Source organism: Neoarius graeffei, chromosome 6 (genome assembly GCF_027579695.1).
Source record: "Neoarius graeffei isolate fNeoGra1 chromosome 6, fNeoGra1.pri, whole genome shotgun sequence".
Lineage (NCBI taxonomy): Eukaryota > Metazoa > Chordata > Actinopteri > Siluriformes > Ariidae > Neoarius > Neoarius graeffei.
This window is the reverse complement of record NC_083574.1, coordinates 77,262,523-77,278,881: the sequence shown is the minus strand read 5'-3', so window position 1 is coordinate 77,278,881 and position 16,359 is coordinate 77,262,523. Positions and strand designations below refer to the sequence as shown.

Genomic DNA, 16,359 nt, shown 5'->3' with positions numbered 1-16,359 from the left:
TTAGTCCAAAAGAGCTGTAGGGAACTCGTATTCCATGCAGCTCATCTTAACCCTATGGCTGGACACCTAGGACAGGATAAGACACTAACCCATGTCATGGCCCATTTCTCTTGGCCAGGGATTTGCAGGGGTGTCTGTAGGTGGTGTCTGGCATGCTGCAAGTGCCAGCTGGTGAATCTGGCAGCCATGCCAAAGTTGCCATTGTGTCCTCTCACCCTGATTGAGACCCCTTCAAAAGAATTGGAATAGATCTTGTTGGGCCATTAGACTGGTCTGTATGAGGGCATTGCTTAATTTTAGCCCTGGTGGACTATGCAACACAATACCCAGAAGCAGTACCACTGCACGACATTTCAGCACACAATGTCTCAGAGGCACTGTTTAAAATTATCTCCTGAGTCAGGATTCCCAAAGAAATCTTGACTGATCAGAGTACTACATTTATGTCATGCACGAGAGGTCCTGCAAGCCTCCACAGGGTTTTCCCCATTTGAATTATTATATCCTTGTAAGCTTCATGGCATCCTCAACATGCTGTGGGAAAATTAGGAGGAAGGACTGTCTAACAGTAAAAACAAAATTCAATATCTTCTTGACCTGCGCACAAAACTCCACACACTCAGTCACCTAACCCAGGAGAATTTGTGACAGGCACAAGAATGTCAGTACCAGCTGTACAACAGGGTGCGCACCTCTGACAGTTCACTCCAGGAGATAAAGTGCTCATATTATTACCCACATCAAGCTTAACATTACTCACTAAGTGGCAAAGGCCATTTGAGGTCACATGATGAATCGGGGACAGCAACTATTAGGTGAACCAAATAAATAGTGGCAGGGCACTACACATTTACCACCTCAATCTGCTTAAATATTGGAATGAGGGGATCCCCATGGCATTGGCATTGGTAGTTCCAGAGAGGGTGGAGCTGGGGCCAGAGGTAAAAACAAAAGTAACTGCTCAACAAAACCCTGGTTCCCTGTGCCCTTAGCAAAAAGTAGTATACTTAAAGTTCATTTTATTAAGTATGCTTCAGTATGAGTATAAGTATAGCAAGTATACTACAGACCATGTACTTTTAGTGTACTAGAAAGTATACAAATTTAATACTTTTTCGGACTAAATTGGAACATTTCAAGTTTATAAAAGTATACTTTAAAGTTCATTTTAAGTTTGCAAAAGTACACTTTAAAGTATACTCATCTATATACTATCAATGTACTTGGTATATCCCTCTTGCATGCTTAAAGTATACCACAAGTACACTTATCGATATACTTCTTTTTTGGGGCTTTTTTCACCTTTAATGGATAGGACAGTGTAGAGACAGGAAATGAGCAGGAGAGAGATCAGGAAATTACTTTGGGTTGGAATCGAACCCAGGTCCCCAGATTTATGGTATGGCGCTTTAGTTGACTGAGCCACAACACCCCTTAGTTACATACTTCAAGTCCCTATTTTTAGTTTATTATTGTATACTTTAAGTATACTGTTATAAACGTTGGTTATTTCACTAGTTTACTTGTTATGCTTTAAGTTTGCTTGGCATATTACTTGTAGCTTACTATTTATATACTGGAAATATACTCCTTAATGTATTCTTAAAGTTTACTCATACTGTATGTACACAAGAGTGTGATGCATTTACAAAATCACAAGACAGAATGTTGAAAACAAGTTTGATATATTTTCAAACATTTCAAAAATAAAGACCTATGAAATCAAGTCCTTCCTTACTGGAGAAATTGATCAATAAAGTCAAGTCAAAAGTTTTTCTGTTTTTGTGTATGATTTTAAGGTACATAAAGATAATGCAATTGAGCACACATACTATATACTGTAAAGTTTTAAACTCCAGCATTATATTATATTAATATATAAATTAAATGTTAAGCATGAGTCAATGACTTGACCTTATTATGCACTTGGAGCAAGATATACTAAGTATTAGTACTTTGTGGCAGAAAAACGTGAAAAGTATACTAAAGTATACGTTTTAGTATTAAAGTATAAGTCTTAGTATTAATGTACTTAGTCTTAGACTTTTATTTATACTTTTCAGTATAAGCCAAGTATACTTCACTATACTATTCTTAAGTATATAAAATATAGTTTATAAAAAGTCAACTTCAAGTATACTTCTGCAGTTTTAGTAAAAAATAAGTATACTCATAGTACACTTGAATAAACTTCTTTTTGCTAAGGGTGGCCCAACTATGGAGGTTGACAAGTTGCAAGCAGAGTTTTCCAACATGTTCTCATCCCTTCCTGGCCATACTCACCTCATAGAACATGACATTGAGACACCCAGAGGGGTGGTGGTGCAGAGCTGCCCTTACCGCTTACCTGAACACAAGAAAACTATGGTTCAGAATGAACTCAAGGCCATGCTCAAGATGCAAATAATTGAAGAGTCGCACAGAGACTGGAGCAGCCCAATGGTCTTGGTCCCCAAGACCAATGGGTCAGTCCAGTTCTGTGTGGACTACAGAAAGGTCAATGTGGTGTCTAAATTCCACACATATTCAATGCCTCGCATTGAGGAGTTGCTACATTGGTCAGGTACCACTTGTTTTTACTCAGCACTGGATCCAACCAAGGGATATTGGCAGATCCATTTGACTCCTTTATCTTGAGAGAAAACAACCTTTTCCACCCCATTCAGCTTATACCAATTCATCACCCTTCTGTTCGGGTTATTCAGAGCCCCAGCAACCAGCAGCTCATGGACAAAATCCTCTGCCCGAATGCCACGTATGCCATGGCATACCTCGATGAGATTATTATATATAGCAATGATTGGCCATGGCACAAAAAAAAACCCACCTCAGGGCAGTCGTAGAGTCATTGAGATGTGTGGGGTTCATGGCTAACCCAAAAAAGTGTGTGATCAGGCAGGTAAAGTATGGTGTCTGAGCTTCCAATTGGGTCATGGACAGATGCATCCCCAAATTAACAAGACCACAGCCATTGCAATCTGCCTGAGGCCCAATACCAAAAAGGGGGTGAGACAGTTCCTGGGGATTACAGATCTACTATTGTAGATTAAAATTTCTACTATTGTAGATTTGTGCCTAACCATTCTTATGTCACCAGCCCAGTGACTGATCTCACTAAAGAGGGGGCGCCAGATCTGGTCCAGTGGATGGAGCAGTGCCAACAGGCTTTCACCAAGGTAAAGGCTGCACTGTGTGGAGGCCACTGTTACACTCCCCTGATTTCTCTTTCCCCTTTACTTTACAGACAAATATGTCAGACCAAAGGCTGAGGGCCATTCTGTCCCAGATGTTGGAGGGGGAGGAGCGCACAGTGATGTACATAAGCCGCAATCTCTCCATGTGAGAAACAAAGTACAGCACCATTGAAAAGGAGTGTTTGGCCATCAAATGGGTGGTCATCACCCTCTGTTACTACCTGCTGGGGCACCCTTTCACCCTCTGCTTGGATCATACCCCACTCCAGTGGCTCCACCACATGAAAGATGTCAGTGCGTGGATCACCTGTTGGTATCTAGCCATCCAGGCTTTCCAATTCAAGGTAATCCACAGGGTGGGGATGCAGATGGTGGTGGAGGACTATCTTTCCCATGGGGGGGAGTTGGCTGCAGGCCGGACAGCTCCCCAGTCTGAGTCTGGCAGTGGAGGTATGTGGCAGCCATGGTGTGGTGAAGCGCCAGTTTGTGAATGGAGAGCGAGGCCAGGGAAGGTGAGTGGCAAAATGATCATGCATGTGTTTAATTGATGCTGTTTGTGAGAGTGTGTGTGTGTGTGTGTGTGAAAGAGAGAGAGAGAGAGAGACACACACACAGAGTAGTCATGGCTGGAATTCTGTTAGAAATAAAAGTGAGATTTACCATCACGACCCACCTGCCTGTGCTTCAGTGTTCCATCCACTCTCAGGTATGTTGACAAGGATGTAATAGAGGAAAAAAAGAGGACACCATGCATTCATAAGACTATAGCAAAATATCAAAAGTTTGAACACACCAACTCATTCATAGGTTTTTATGTATTTTAACTATTTTCAACAACAACAACGACTACTACTCATTATCCATCCATTGTCTGTAACCACTTATCCTGTGCAGGGTCGCAAGCAAGCTGGAGCCTATCCTAGCTGACTATGGGTGAGAGGTGGGGTACACCCTGGACAAGCCGCCAGATCATCGCAGGGCTGACACATAGAGACAAACAACCATTCACACCTACGGTCAATTTAGAGCCACAAATTAGCCTAACCTGAATGTCTTTGGACTGTAGGGGAAACTGGAGGAAACCCACGCAGACACAGGGAGAATATGCAAACTGCACACAGAAAGGCCCCCATTGGCCATTGGGCTTGAACCCAGAAACTTCTTGCTGTGAGACGACAGTGCGAACAACTACACCACTGTGCCACCCCCTTACTTATTATTATTATTATTATTATTATTATTATTATTGTGGACACCTTTCTGTTTTAGCCAGTATTATCTTTTTCAGCAAATTGTGCTACAGTAGCTCTTCTGTGGGATTGGACTATGTAGGCCAGCCTTCGTGCCCCATGTGAATCAATAAGCCTTTGACACCCATGACCCTGTTGCCAGTTCACCGGTTGTCCTTCCTTGGATGACTTTTGGTAGATACTAACCACTGCATACTGGGAACATCCCACAAGATGTTCCATTTTGCAGATGCTCAGACCCAGTCATCTAGCCATCACAATTTGGCCCTTGTCAAAGTTGCGAAGATCCTTATACTTGCCCATTTTTCCTGCTTCCAACACATTCAAGAAATAACTGTTCTCTTGCTGCCTAATATATCCCACCCTTTGACAGGTGCCATTGAAATGAGATAATCAGTGTTATTCACTTCACCTGTCAGTGGTTTTATTGTTATGGCTGATGAGTGATAATTCTTTGAGAGTGGTGGTGGTGCATTTGGGGGGATGGAGAAGGAGAGACTGTACATTTCTTTGTTTCTTGCTATAAGTGTAGCCTCCATCGACTTTCTGCTGTTATACTGCCCACTATTTTTTTTTTTTGAGTATTAAGTAAGAATTTGTCACATGGCCAATTTTTACTCAATGCACCTTTATGCCTATAGATGAAAGTCTCATAAAGTGCCAATAAACACAAAGTGCAATTACAAAATAATCATAATATTATACCTAATTTAACTGATAATGATCTAGGCCTTCCAATTTGACCTGGACTCTTTACAAAGGAAGAGAACAGATTGAGTGAAATTTTACTTCTGCCATTTGATTTCTGTTGTCATGGATTGGAGTCAGAGGTGGATGCAAGTAAAGATATGGTTTAAGTGGTGCAATTAAAACCTACCTACACTCCATGAAAAAGAACAACAACAACTAGGTAAATGCTGAAACATAAGAACATGAACTGAGCTAAACAATTGCAAGACAAAGTGCAACCAGAGAGATAAAACTTAAATTCCCATGATATATGTGTGTGTGTGTATACAGTGGTGCTTAAAAGTTTGTGAACCCTTAAGAATTTTCTATATTGTTGCATAAATATGACCTAAAACATCATCAGATTTTCACACAAGTCCTAAAAGTAGATAAAGAGAACCTAGTTAAACAAATGAGACAAAATTATTTTACTTGGTCATTTATTTATTGAGGAAAATGATCCAATATTGCGGGTGGCACGGTGGTGTAGTGTAGTGGTTAGCGCTGTTGCCTCACAGCAAGAAGGTCCTGGGTTCGAGCCCTGGGGCCGGCGAGGGCCTTTCTGTGTGGAGTTTGCATGTTCTCCACGTGGGTTTCCTCCGGGTGCTCCGGTTTCCCCCACAGTCCAAAGACATGCAGGTTAGGTTAACTGGTGGCTCTAAATTGACCGTAGGTGTGAATGGTTGTCTGTGTCTATGTGTCAGCCCTGTGATGACCTGGCGACTTGTCCAGGGTGTACTCCGCCTTTCGCCCATAGTCAGCTGGGATAGACTCCAGCTTGCCTGCGACCCTGTAGAAGGATAAAGCGGCTAGAGATGATGAGATGAGATGAGATTGCATATCTGTGAGTGGCAAAAGTATGTGAACCTCTAGGATTAGCAGTTAATTTGAAAGTGAAATTAGAGTCAGTTGTTTTCAATCAATATGATGACAATCAGGTGTGAGTGGGCACCCTGTTTTATTTAAAGAGCAGGGCTCTATCAAAGTCTGATCTTCACAACACGTTTGTGGAAGTGTATCATGGCATGAACAAAGGAGATTTCTGAGGACCTTCAGAAAAGCGTCATTGTTGATCATCAGGATAGAAAAGGTTCCAAAACCATGTCTAAAGAATTTGGACTCCACCAATCCACAGTCAGGCAGATTGTGTACAAATGGAGGAAATTCAAGACCATTGATAGGTGTGTAATAGTCTGCGAGGTCACAAAGGACCCCAGGGTAACGTCTAGGCAACTGGAAGCCTCTCTCACATTGGCTAATGTTAATGTTCATGAGTCCACCATCAGGAGAGCACTGAACAACAATGGTGTGCATGGCAGGGTTGCAAGGAGAAAGCCACTGCTCTCCAAAAAGAACATTGCTGCTCATCTGTAGTTTGCTAAAGATCACGTGGACAAGCCAGAAGGCTATTGGAAAAGTGTTTTGTGGATGGATGAGACCAGCATAGAACTTTTTGGTTCAAATGAGAAGCATTACGTTTGGAGAAAGGAAAACACTGCATTCCAGCATAACAACCTTATCCCATCTGTGAAACATGGTGGTGGTAGTATCATGGTTTAGGCCTGTTTTGCTGCATCTGGGCCAGGATGGCTTGCCATCATTGACTGGAACAATGAATTCTGAATTATACCAGTGAATTTGAAAAGAAAATGTCAGGACATCTGTCCATGAACTGAATCTCAAGAAAAGGTGGGTCATACAGCAAGACAACAACCCTAAGCACACAAGTCATTCTACCAAAGAATGGTTAAAGAAGAATAACATTAATGTTTTGGAATGGCCAAGTCAAAGTCTGTGAGGGAAATTTAATGGACGACCATTATTATTCTCTGTGTTTCTGTATGTTGAGCTCAAGTGACTTAGGCCCTGTCCACACGGCAACGGATTCAGGTGAATCCGATAAAATTTTTTATCGTTTTGGCCTGGCGTCCACACAGCACCAGTATTTTGGGTGCCCCAAAATGATATTTTTTGAGAACGGTTTCCAGAGTGGAAAAATCTGGCAACGGCGCCGTTGCGAAGTCGTCTGGATGAGTAGAACAGATTTGCTTACGATGACGTCACAACCACATGACTAGAACAAGTCATCACTCCGGGTAGAAGAAAGGGTTTATGCTCATGCGTCCTACTTCTTCTATTGTTCTGGTGCAGGGGTGCCCAAATTGATCCATAAAGGGCCATGTGGCTGCAGGTTTTCATTCCAGCCATGCAGCAGCACACCTGATTTGGCTCATTCAATCAACTGAACTGTCTTCACACAGTCAAATACTTGCAGCCACACCCACCCTTGATTAAAGGGTGGGTGTGTCAGTTGATTGAATAAGCCAAATCAGGGTGCTGCTGCATGGCTGGAATGAAAACCTGCAGCCACATGGCCCTTTATGGATCAATTTGGGCACCCCTGTTCTGGTGTCTCCGATGGGACCGTCTTACAGCACACGTAGAGGTGTGGCATGTGTATTGCATCATTTTCAGCAAGCATTGTGTTGCCATATGTACCTGATATTTTACTGATCCATTGATCCATTGCCCATGTGGGCGCGATTTTTTTTTACCCGCTAAAAAAAAATCTCGTTGCTTTTGTCATGTGGATGTAGCCTTAGTGTACTGAGAAGAGATGTTTTCTACATGCTGTAATCGCCTTTCTGTGGCCTTGGTGGTAATGAGCAGGGTGCTTGAGTTCTCCCTAACTATGCATCTTCTCATGATGTAAACACCTTTCCTGACCTTGGTGATGATAAGCAGAGGGAGCTTGAGTTCTCCCTTCTTCCATCTGCCTTCATGTACCAAAGCATGCCAAGTGCACTCATTAGCAAAGCTTCATAGAAAATCTTGAGCCAATCACGTGAAGACACGGGCAGTAAAGCAAATGCCTTTAGAGTATATAGATAACAGCCACTAAAACACAACTCAGAGCATGCGCATACTCTCACATCACTAGAGGTGTTGTTCTGTTTTAATTTTCTCCCTTTCCTATATTATATTTCTTTTATACAACCCCGATTCCAAAAAAGTTGGGACAAAGTACAAATTGTAAATAAAAACGGAATGCAATAATTTACAAATCTCAAAAACTGATATTGTATTCACAATAGAACATAGACAACATATCAAATGTCGAAAGTGAGACATTTTGAAATTTCATGCCAAATATTGGCTCATTTGAAATTTCATGACAGCAACACATCTCAAAAAAGTTGGGACAGGGGCAATAAGAGGCTGGAAAAGTTAAAGGTACAAAAAAGGAACAGCTGGAGGACCAAATTGCAACTCATTAGGTCAATTGGCAATAGGTCATTAACATGACTGGGTATAAAAAGACCATCTTGGAGTGGCAGCGGCTCTCAGAAGTAAAGATGGGAAGAGGATCACCAATCCCCCTAATTCTGTGCCGACAAATAGTGGAGTAATATCAGAAAGGAGTTCGACAGTGTAAAATTGCAAAGAGTTTGAACATATCATCATCTACAGTGCATAATATCATCAAAAGATTCAGAGAATCTGGAAGAATCTCTGTGCGTAAGGGTCAAGGCCGGAAAACCATACTGGGTGCCCGTGATCTTCGGGCCCTTAGACGGCACTGCATCACATACAGGCATGCTTCTGTATTGGAAATCACAAAAGGGGCTCAAGAATATTTCCAGAGAACATTATCTGTGAACACAATTCACCGTGCCATCCGCTGTTGCCAACTGAAACTCTATAGTTCAAAGAAGAAGCTGTATCTAAACATGATCCAGAAGCGCAGACGTCTTCTCTGGGCCAAAGCTCATTTAAAATGGACTGTGGCAAAGTGGAAAACTGTTCTGTGGTCAGACGAATCAAAATTTGAAGTTCTTTATGGAAATCAGGGACGCCGTGTCATTCGGACTAAAGAGGAGAAGGACGACCCAAGTTGTTCTCAGCGCTCAGTTCAGAAGCCTGCATCTCTGATGGTATGGGGTTGCATTAGTGTGTGTGGCATGGGCAGCTTACACATCTGGAAAGACACCATCAATGCTGAAAGGTATATCCAGGTTCTAGAGCAACATATGCTCCTATCCATACGACGTCTCTTTCAGGGAAGACGTTGCATTTTCCAACATGACAATGCCAAACCACATACTGCATCAATTACAGCATCATGGCTGCGTAGAAGAAGGGTCCAGGTACTGAACTGGCCGGCCTGCAGTCCAGATCTTTCACCCATAGAAAACATTTGGCGCATCATAAAACGGAAGATACGACAAAAAAGACCTAAGACAGTTGAGCAACTAGAATCCTACATTAGACAAGAATAGATTAACATTCCTATCCCTAAACTTGAGCAACTTGTCTCCTCAGTCCCCAGACGTTTACAGACTGTTGTAAAGAGAAAAGGGGATGTCTCACAGTGGTAAACATGGCCTTGTCCCAACTTTTTTGAGATGTGTTGTTGTCATGAAATTTAAAATCCCCTAATTTTTCTCTTTAAATGATACATTTTCTCAGTTTAAACATTTGATATGTCATCTATGTTCTATTCTGAATAAAATATGGAATTTTGAAACTTCCACATCATTGCATTCCGTTTTTATTTACAATTTGTACTTTGTCCCAACTTTTTTGGAATCGGGGTTGTATGATTTACCATAATAAATAACTGAAAAAAGACAACTGCTAAGCATTCTGAAGTGTTTATTAGAAATTTCCATTACAATTTGGCATCCCTGGGTGTGCCCTATGCATTTGATCCTCGGATGACGGAACACTCCCAAGGCTACGGTGCGGAGCTGAGAACTCGGACGAGAGACCAGGCCATCAGGGCTCACCAAACCAGTAAGTGACAACTTTGCATTCTTGTGTAAAGAAATTAGTGGAAACAGTATTTAAAAAATGATACAAGAAATGGGCAGAGATTTGTCCTAGTTTTTAAAGAATGATATAAGAGATGGACAGAGATGTGTCCTAATCAATGAAGACTGATATAAGAGATGGACAGAGATTGTCCCAGTCAAGGAAGACTGATATAAGAAATGGACAGAAGTTTGTCCGAGCCCAGGAGGACTGATAAGCTGTGGTACCATCAATATGTTTGCCGAAATGGATAAAACACAATTTTGATACAATAAACCGCAAGTAGTTTATTGGGTTGTGTAAGAGAAAAACCCGCCCAAGTAACGACTGGGTAATGGCTAACCTACTTGAGCAAGGGAAGTACGGATGCGTGTCTCGACAGACTCACGTTCAGCGATTCGTAACTTGGAGAGAATTGAGTTTTGCTCCCTTTGTTCTGTGTGAACAACTGGCTCGTCGGAGGAACGGGATAGAGAGGTTCGATTATGAAGTCGCAAAGACACACCTGTGTGCACGCAAAATATTGATGAATTAACAGAGTACTGTCCTCCTCCAAATTCTGAAACAGAGAAACAGATTTTGTACACATGTGCGAGTTGTCTTTGAGGTTGTTATGCTAAATGATACCTACTTTAGTTTAAGGCAAATATCAGATAAATTGTTTACTAATAATAACACACCTAAAGGATTGTGTCACATTTTTGGACATAGTCCAACCTGTTCTTCTTGTGATCCTGATAAAGAAACTCAGCCGCTGTTGTCACAGCCTATTAATATAACAGTGTACAATGGGGAACAGAAGCAGCAAGTTAGGGAAAGGAAAGGAAGAAGCAAGTAAGCCTGAGGCTACATGTGCTATAATAAGAAGTGGGTGTTCCTATGATAACCCAAACATCCAGTTTATGAAAACCTCGTATGGTGAGGATTGTTTGGCACAGTTTGACATATGGGTAAAGGACTTAGGATTCCCTGAAAAGGGAAGTTTTACTCCCAGGCAGATAGGACAGTTAGAAGAAAAGTTGAAACAAAAGGAAAAAGAAGAGTCTGCAGATAATGTTAAGTTCTTAGGGGACTGGAGGGCATTTTCTGCATGGAAAGAAGAAACACTTAAGAGAGAGTACAAAAGAGAGAAACAACAGGCAGGGCTCTCACCCTCTTCTCAGTGTTTGAAATTTCAGATGGACCCTGACCTGGAGTCTGCCCTACCACCCCGACACACACTGCCTCCTCAGCAAGGCGGAGCATCACTCCCACAAGTGCTTCACCCACAGAAAGGGGGAGAAGTTGAGACAAAGCAAAAAAAAAAAAAAAAGAGCCTCTGGAATCTCTCCCAGCCTACCAGCCACCTCCAGCATCAGCGCTTCCCCTCGCTTCTCCATCACACATGAGATCTGGTCTTGCATATGGCGACGGAAGAGACACCCTCCTGGACCTGACCATGTGCTCACCAGTTGGTCCACAAGACCGTAACCTAAAGTCTGAAGTCCTTCATCTTCCAGTGGTGGAAGTGGCTGGAGCTGACAGCATACTTTTAGTCCACAGACCCTGAATGACAGCTGACATGAAGGAAAGCATGGCTTCTCTTCCCAATGTGAGAGAGGTAGGAGGAAAGAGATTTGGTAATGAGCTGTTGATATTTTGCAGAGAATTCCGACCAACCACCCATGAACTTCACCGCCTATTCATGATCAAGATGGGTATAGATTGAAACAAAGTTTCCAAAGAGTGGCTGGAAGCTGACCAGCGAGCGACTACACCAGACTGGAGCACGGCTGGCAATGGTGAGTATAGAGATACCTGTTGTAAATTATTGAGGCTAATATTAGACAAGCAGTCATTATATTTTGTTGTAGAAATTATGTAAATGAATGTTAGTTAAATTTTGATTGATTTGTTTTACTTACGTGAACAGGAAGTGCTTTTATTTTGAAGCCCGATTTAAGGAAATGCTTGTGTGCATTGACGTTTTTTTTTTTTAGGAAATGAATCTCCGAAGTAAAAGATGCCGATGTGGGTTGTTTGTATTGCCCAATTATATTTTTCCTCTTTGTAATGCTGCAGCATTGTGTTCAGTAAAAGTTCACAAAGACAATTACGTCGTGTTCATTAATTGAAGCTTCCGTGACACTACATTTTGGTGCCGAAACCCGGGAATATTTTTTTTTTTTCCTCACTTTGAGCTTTACTGAAGTGGGAAGCTAATGCTAGCTGGATGCAGAAATGACGGAGCACATGGAAAGGATGAAGAAGAAGCGGGGGACAATCCGCGCCTCAACAACAAAGCTGTTGACTCGCATTGAGGAGGAGGTGAGCAAGGATGTACCCGACTGTGATAAACTCCGTGAAATGCTGTCAGTACTGTCAACAAAGGAGGAAAGTTTAATAGACTTGGACAAAGGCATTGAGGACGAAACGGCCACTGACGAACTGGAGACGGAAGTTGCAAACACTCAGGAGTACCAGGACCGCATTCTCACGTGGAAGGCTTGCGCCACCAGACTGATTCAGAAGGCACGTGACCCAGTGAGTGTGCAGGTGAGCGATGCAAGTATCAACTCAGTCAAATCGCCAGGTACACAGACTGTTAAACTGCCCAAGCTAATCATAGAGAAATACAGTGGAGAAATAAGCCAGTGGCAAGAATTCTGGTCTCAATATGAAACAGCAATTCATAACAATGATGCCCTGTCTAAGAGAGAAAAGTTCATTTACCTGAAGTCCTACTTGACTGGAGCAGCAGCAAGAGCTGTAGCAGGACTTACTATGACTGATGGAAATTATGATGCAGCAGTGGAATTGCTTGAGAGCCGTTTTGGAAGAAAGGATATTGTAATCAGTGCACACATGTCAAAACTGTTGAACCTGGCTCCAGTGAAGAGATCAGCAGATGTAGTAGCTCTCAGACACCTCTATGATGAATGTGAAATACAAATTCGCAGTCTAGAATCATTAGGAGTTCATAGTGACACATATGGCTGTTTGTTATGCCCAGTGCTATTACAACTTATACCTGAAGACATCGCATTGGCTTACACCCGCCAGACAGACTCCAGTGGTGAATGGAAGGTGTTTGAACTCATCCGTTTCCTGCAAAATGAAGTCCAAAGCAGAGAGAGAGCACTACAGCTTACAAGACCAGGTATCACACAAAGGGACATTCAGACCAATAACAGATCGCTTGGCAAAGCAGCTCCTTTCTGTGAGAACAAACCAAAGAAGTGGAGTGTACCTTCAGCAACGGCACTGCACACAGCTAGTAATGCCCCTCAGACCTGTGTGTATTGTGACAGTGAGAACCACAAACCAGAACATTGTCCAGATAAGTCTGTGTCTGCTCGCAAGGAGAAACTGAGGAAGATGGGAAGATGTTATGTTTGCCTTGGCCCAAAACACATAGCCAAATTTTGCAGAGCTAAAGGTGTTATATGTGCTCTGTGTGGTCGCAGACATCATCAGTCAGTTTGTGAGCTAAATGAAGCTAAGACAGACACTAGCAATAACAATACAGAGACTGTTGTATCATCGGTGTCCAGTACAGTAAAACTGAAAGCTGACATCCGGAACACAGTGTTGCTCCAAACTGTGAAGGCATGGGCAGGTGGTCCAGCAGGGAAAAAGATCGTGCGCTGCCTGTTAGACGGAGGGAGTCAGAGAAGCTTCATTCGTGAGGATGTGGCAAAGGCACTAAGATTACCAGTGGTAAGACAGGAGACACTAAATCTACATACCTTTGGATCCACCACACCTGCAACAGTACAGCGCAACGTCGTGAAGGTGTGGATGGAAAATGTGTGGGATTCACAGCAAAGAATCGAGATTGAAGCTGTGGAAACCCCCCAAGTGTGCAGTGCTGTGATAAAGGTCCCTGGCAAACCCTTACAAGAAGAGATGGAGAGAAAGGGTCTACAACTAGCTGATTTCTCACTAGATGGCTGTGATGATCCAGAACTCTCAGTGTTAATAGGCGGAGACTTCTACTGGAAGGTTGTGTCAGGCAAGGTCCAGAGATTGACTAATTCATTAGTGGCCATAGAGAGCAGCTTTGGGTGGGCTTTGCAAGGACCAGTATCAACATCCAGTGTAACTGATGCGACCTGTATGCACATCAGTCTAGAAGAGGACACTCAGATTGTGAAACAGTTGCATGCCTTTTGGGAGGTGGAGTCTCTGGGCATTGTCCACGAGAAAGCTAGGAGCCCAGAAGAAGCAGAGGCACTCCAGAACTTTGAACAGACAGTAACACATAACAATGGCCGCTACCAAGTGGAGTTACCATGGCGACCTGATAAACCAGATCTCCCAGACAACTTCAGGGTCGCAAAGGGAAGGTTTGAAGGCCTCAAGAGGAGACTAAAGACGGACACGACCCTGTACACAAGGTACAGCGACGTCATTAAAGATTACCTGCAACAAGGCATCTGTGAGGATGTACCAGCTAACACTTTAAAACAAGAAAATCCAGAGTCTGTAAAATATTACATGCCACATCATGCTGTTCTTCGAGAAGATAAGATAACTACTAAACTGAGGGTGGTTTTTGATGCATCATCACATGAAGATGGTAGCCCCTCACTCAATGACTGTTTACTGACTGGGCCAAATCTCAACCCTAATTTACTAGATGTGCTGATCAAGTTCAGACTTCACCAGATAGCCTTTACTGCTGATATTACCAAAGCCTTCTTGCAGATAGCTTTAGCAGAGAAAGATAAAGATGCTGTGAGGTTCCTGTGGCTGCAGGGGCCCCAACCAAAGACAGTGAAAATGATCTGCGCATCTTGAGAATGAGCAGAGTAGTATTTGGAGTGTCACCCAGCCCTTTCTTGTTAGCTGCAACAATCAGAAAACATATCAAGCAGTATGAAACAGAGCAGCCCAAGACAGTGGAGGCGCTGAGGGAGTGTCTTTATGTAGATGATTTCATTGCCAGCGCAAGTAATGTGGATGAAGCACTTTCAGTCACTACAAAGGCAAAAGAGATTCTGTCCCATGCTGGCATGAACCTATGCAAATGGATAACTAATTCACCAGAACTGAGAGCTAAGTGGACAGAAGGTGGAATGGAGCACACAACAGAAACAGCCACTTGTGGAAATGTACTGAAGGTGTTGGGACTAGTATGGAGATCAGAGAAGGATGACTTTGTGTTTGACCTAAAGGGACTGCTAGACATTATGAAAGGCAAGGAAAACACAAAGAGAAATGTACTACAGACATCAGCTCGTGTCTTTGACCCAATCGGGTTTCTCACCCCCTTCACCATCAGAGCCAAGTGCCTGTTCCAGGAACTGTGGGAGAGGGGAGTTGGTTGGGATGATCAGCTGCCTTCAGACCTGGCTGAAAAATGGGACCGGTGGTGTGCAGAGTTGCCGCAGCTCCACCAGCTGGACATACCAAGATGGTACCAAATAGACATTAACCCAGACTCACAGACTGTCAAGCTACACGTTTTCTGTGATGCCAGCGAAAGGGCGTACAGTGCTGTTGCCTATTTGCAAGGAGAGAACAAAGAAAAGGAGATTGTGACAAGTTTTGTGGCATCCAAGTCAAAGGTAGCCCCCTTAAAGAAAATGACATTACCACGCTTGGAACTTATGGGAGCACTGATTGGAGCAAGGCTAGGTAATAATCTTCTCAAGCCACTCAACATGAAAATAAATCAGTTAAACATGTGGACAGACTCAATGATTGTTCTTCACTGGATACGCAGCACAGCACAAAGGTGGAAGCCGTTTGTGGCCAACAGAGTGGCTGAGATACAAGGTCTCACAAATCCTGAACTGTGGTCTCACTGCAATGGCAAAAACAATCCTGCTGACTTGCCCACCAGAGGGCAGAGTGTAGAGAACCTCCTGCAAAGCCAGTTATGGTGGAGTGGACCCATCTCACTGTCATCTGCAGAAGAAGTAGAAAGCATTGATGAGGACTGCATTGCAGATGAGGTAAGCAGGGAGCTTAGGTCTAAGTTTCAGACAGTAGTACAGCTTAGCACCGTTGAGCAGGCTGAGCCATTGTTAGACCTAGGAAAATACAGCAGGTTGAAAACAGTACTGAGAATAACTGCATGGGTGCGAAGGTTCATAACTAATGCCCGCTCCTCTCCAAGAACTCAAGGAGAGTTAACTACTGAGGAGCTCACTGCAGCAGAAGTGTACTGGGTAAAAGTGACACAAAACCAGAGTTTCAGTCAAGAAATCTGTCAGCTGAAGTCTGGAAGAGATATCAAGAAAGACTCAAAAATCAGAGACTTGAAGCCGTTTTTTTGATGAAAATGGCCTTGTTAGTGTGGGAGGCAGGCTACAGCACACTGATTTCAGCTTCAGGGAGCAGCACCCATGGGTGCTGCCTGCAAATCACAAATTCTCTGAGTT

At 43.0% G+C, this 16,359-nt stretch overlaps 1 protein-coding gene across 1 annotated transcript; it reads left to right on the top strand.

Annotated features, from left to right (window-relative positions):
* The first annotated feature begins 14,772 nt into the window (after positions 1-14,772).
* On the top strand, positions 14,773-16,264 carry LOC132888327 (uncharacterized). Its single transcript, XM_060924388.1, has one exon. The coding sequence runs from the start codon at positions 14,773-14,775 to the stop codon at positions 16,252-16,254; it is 1,482 nt and encodes a 493-aa protein (XP_060780371.1). The 3' UTR covers positions 16,255-16,264.
* The last annotated feature ends 95 nt before the right edge of the window (positions 16,265-16,359 follow it).

Bases quoted from the DNA above. Each gene is read 5' to 3' on its own strand.
- LOC132888327 (XM_060924388.1), top strand. From the start codon at position 14,773: ATGAGCAGAGTAGTATTTGGAGTGTCACCCAGCCCTTTCTTGTTAGCT.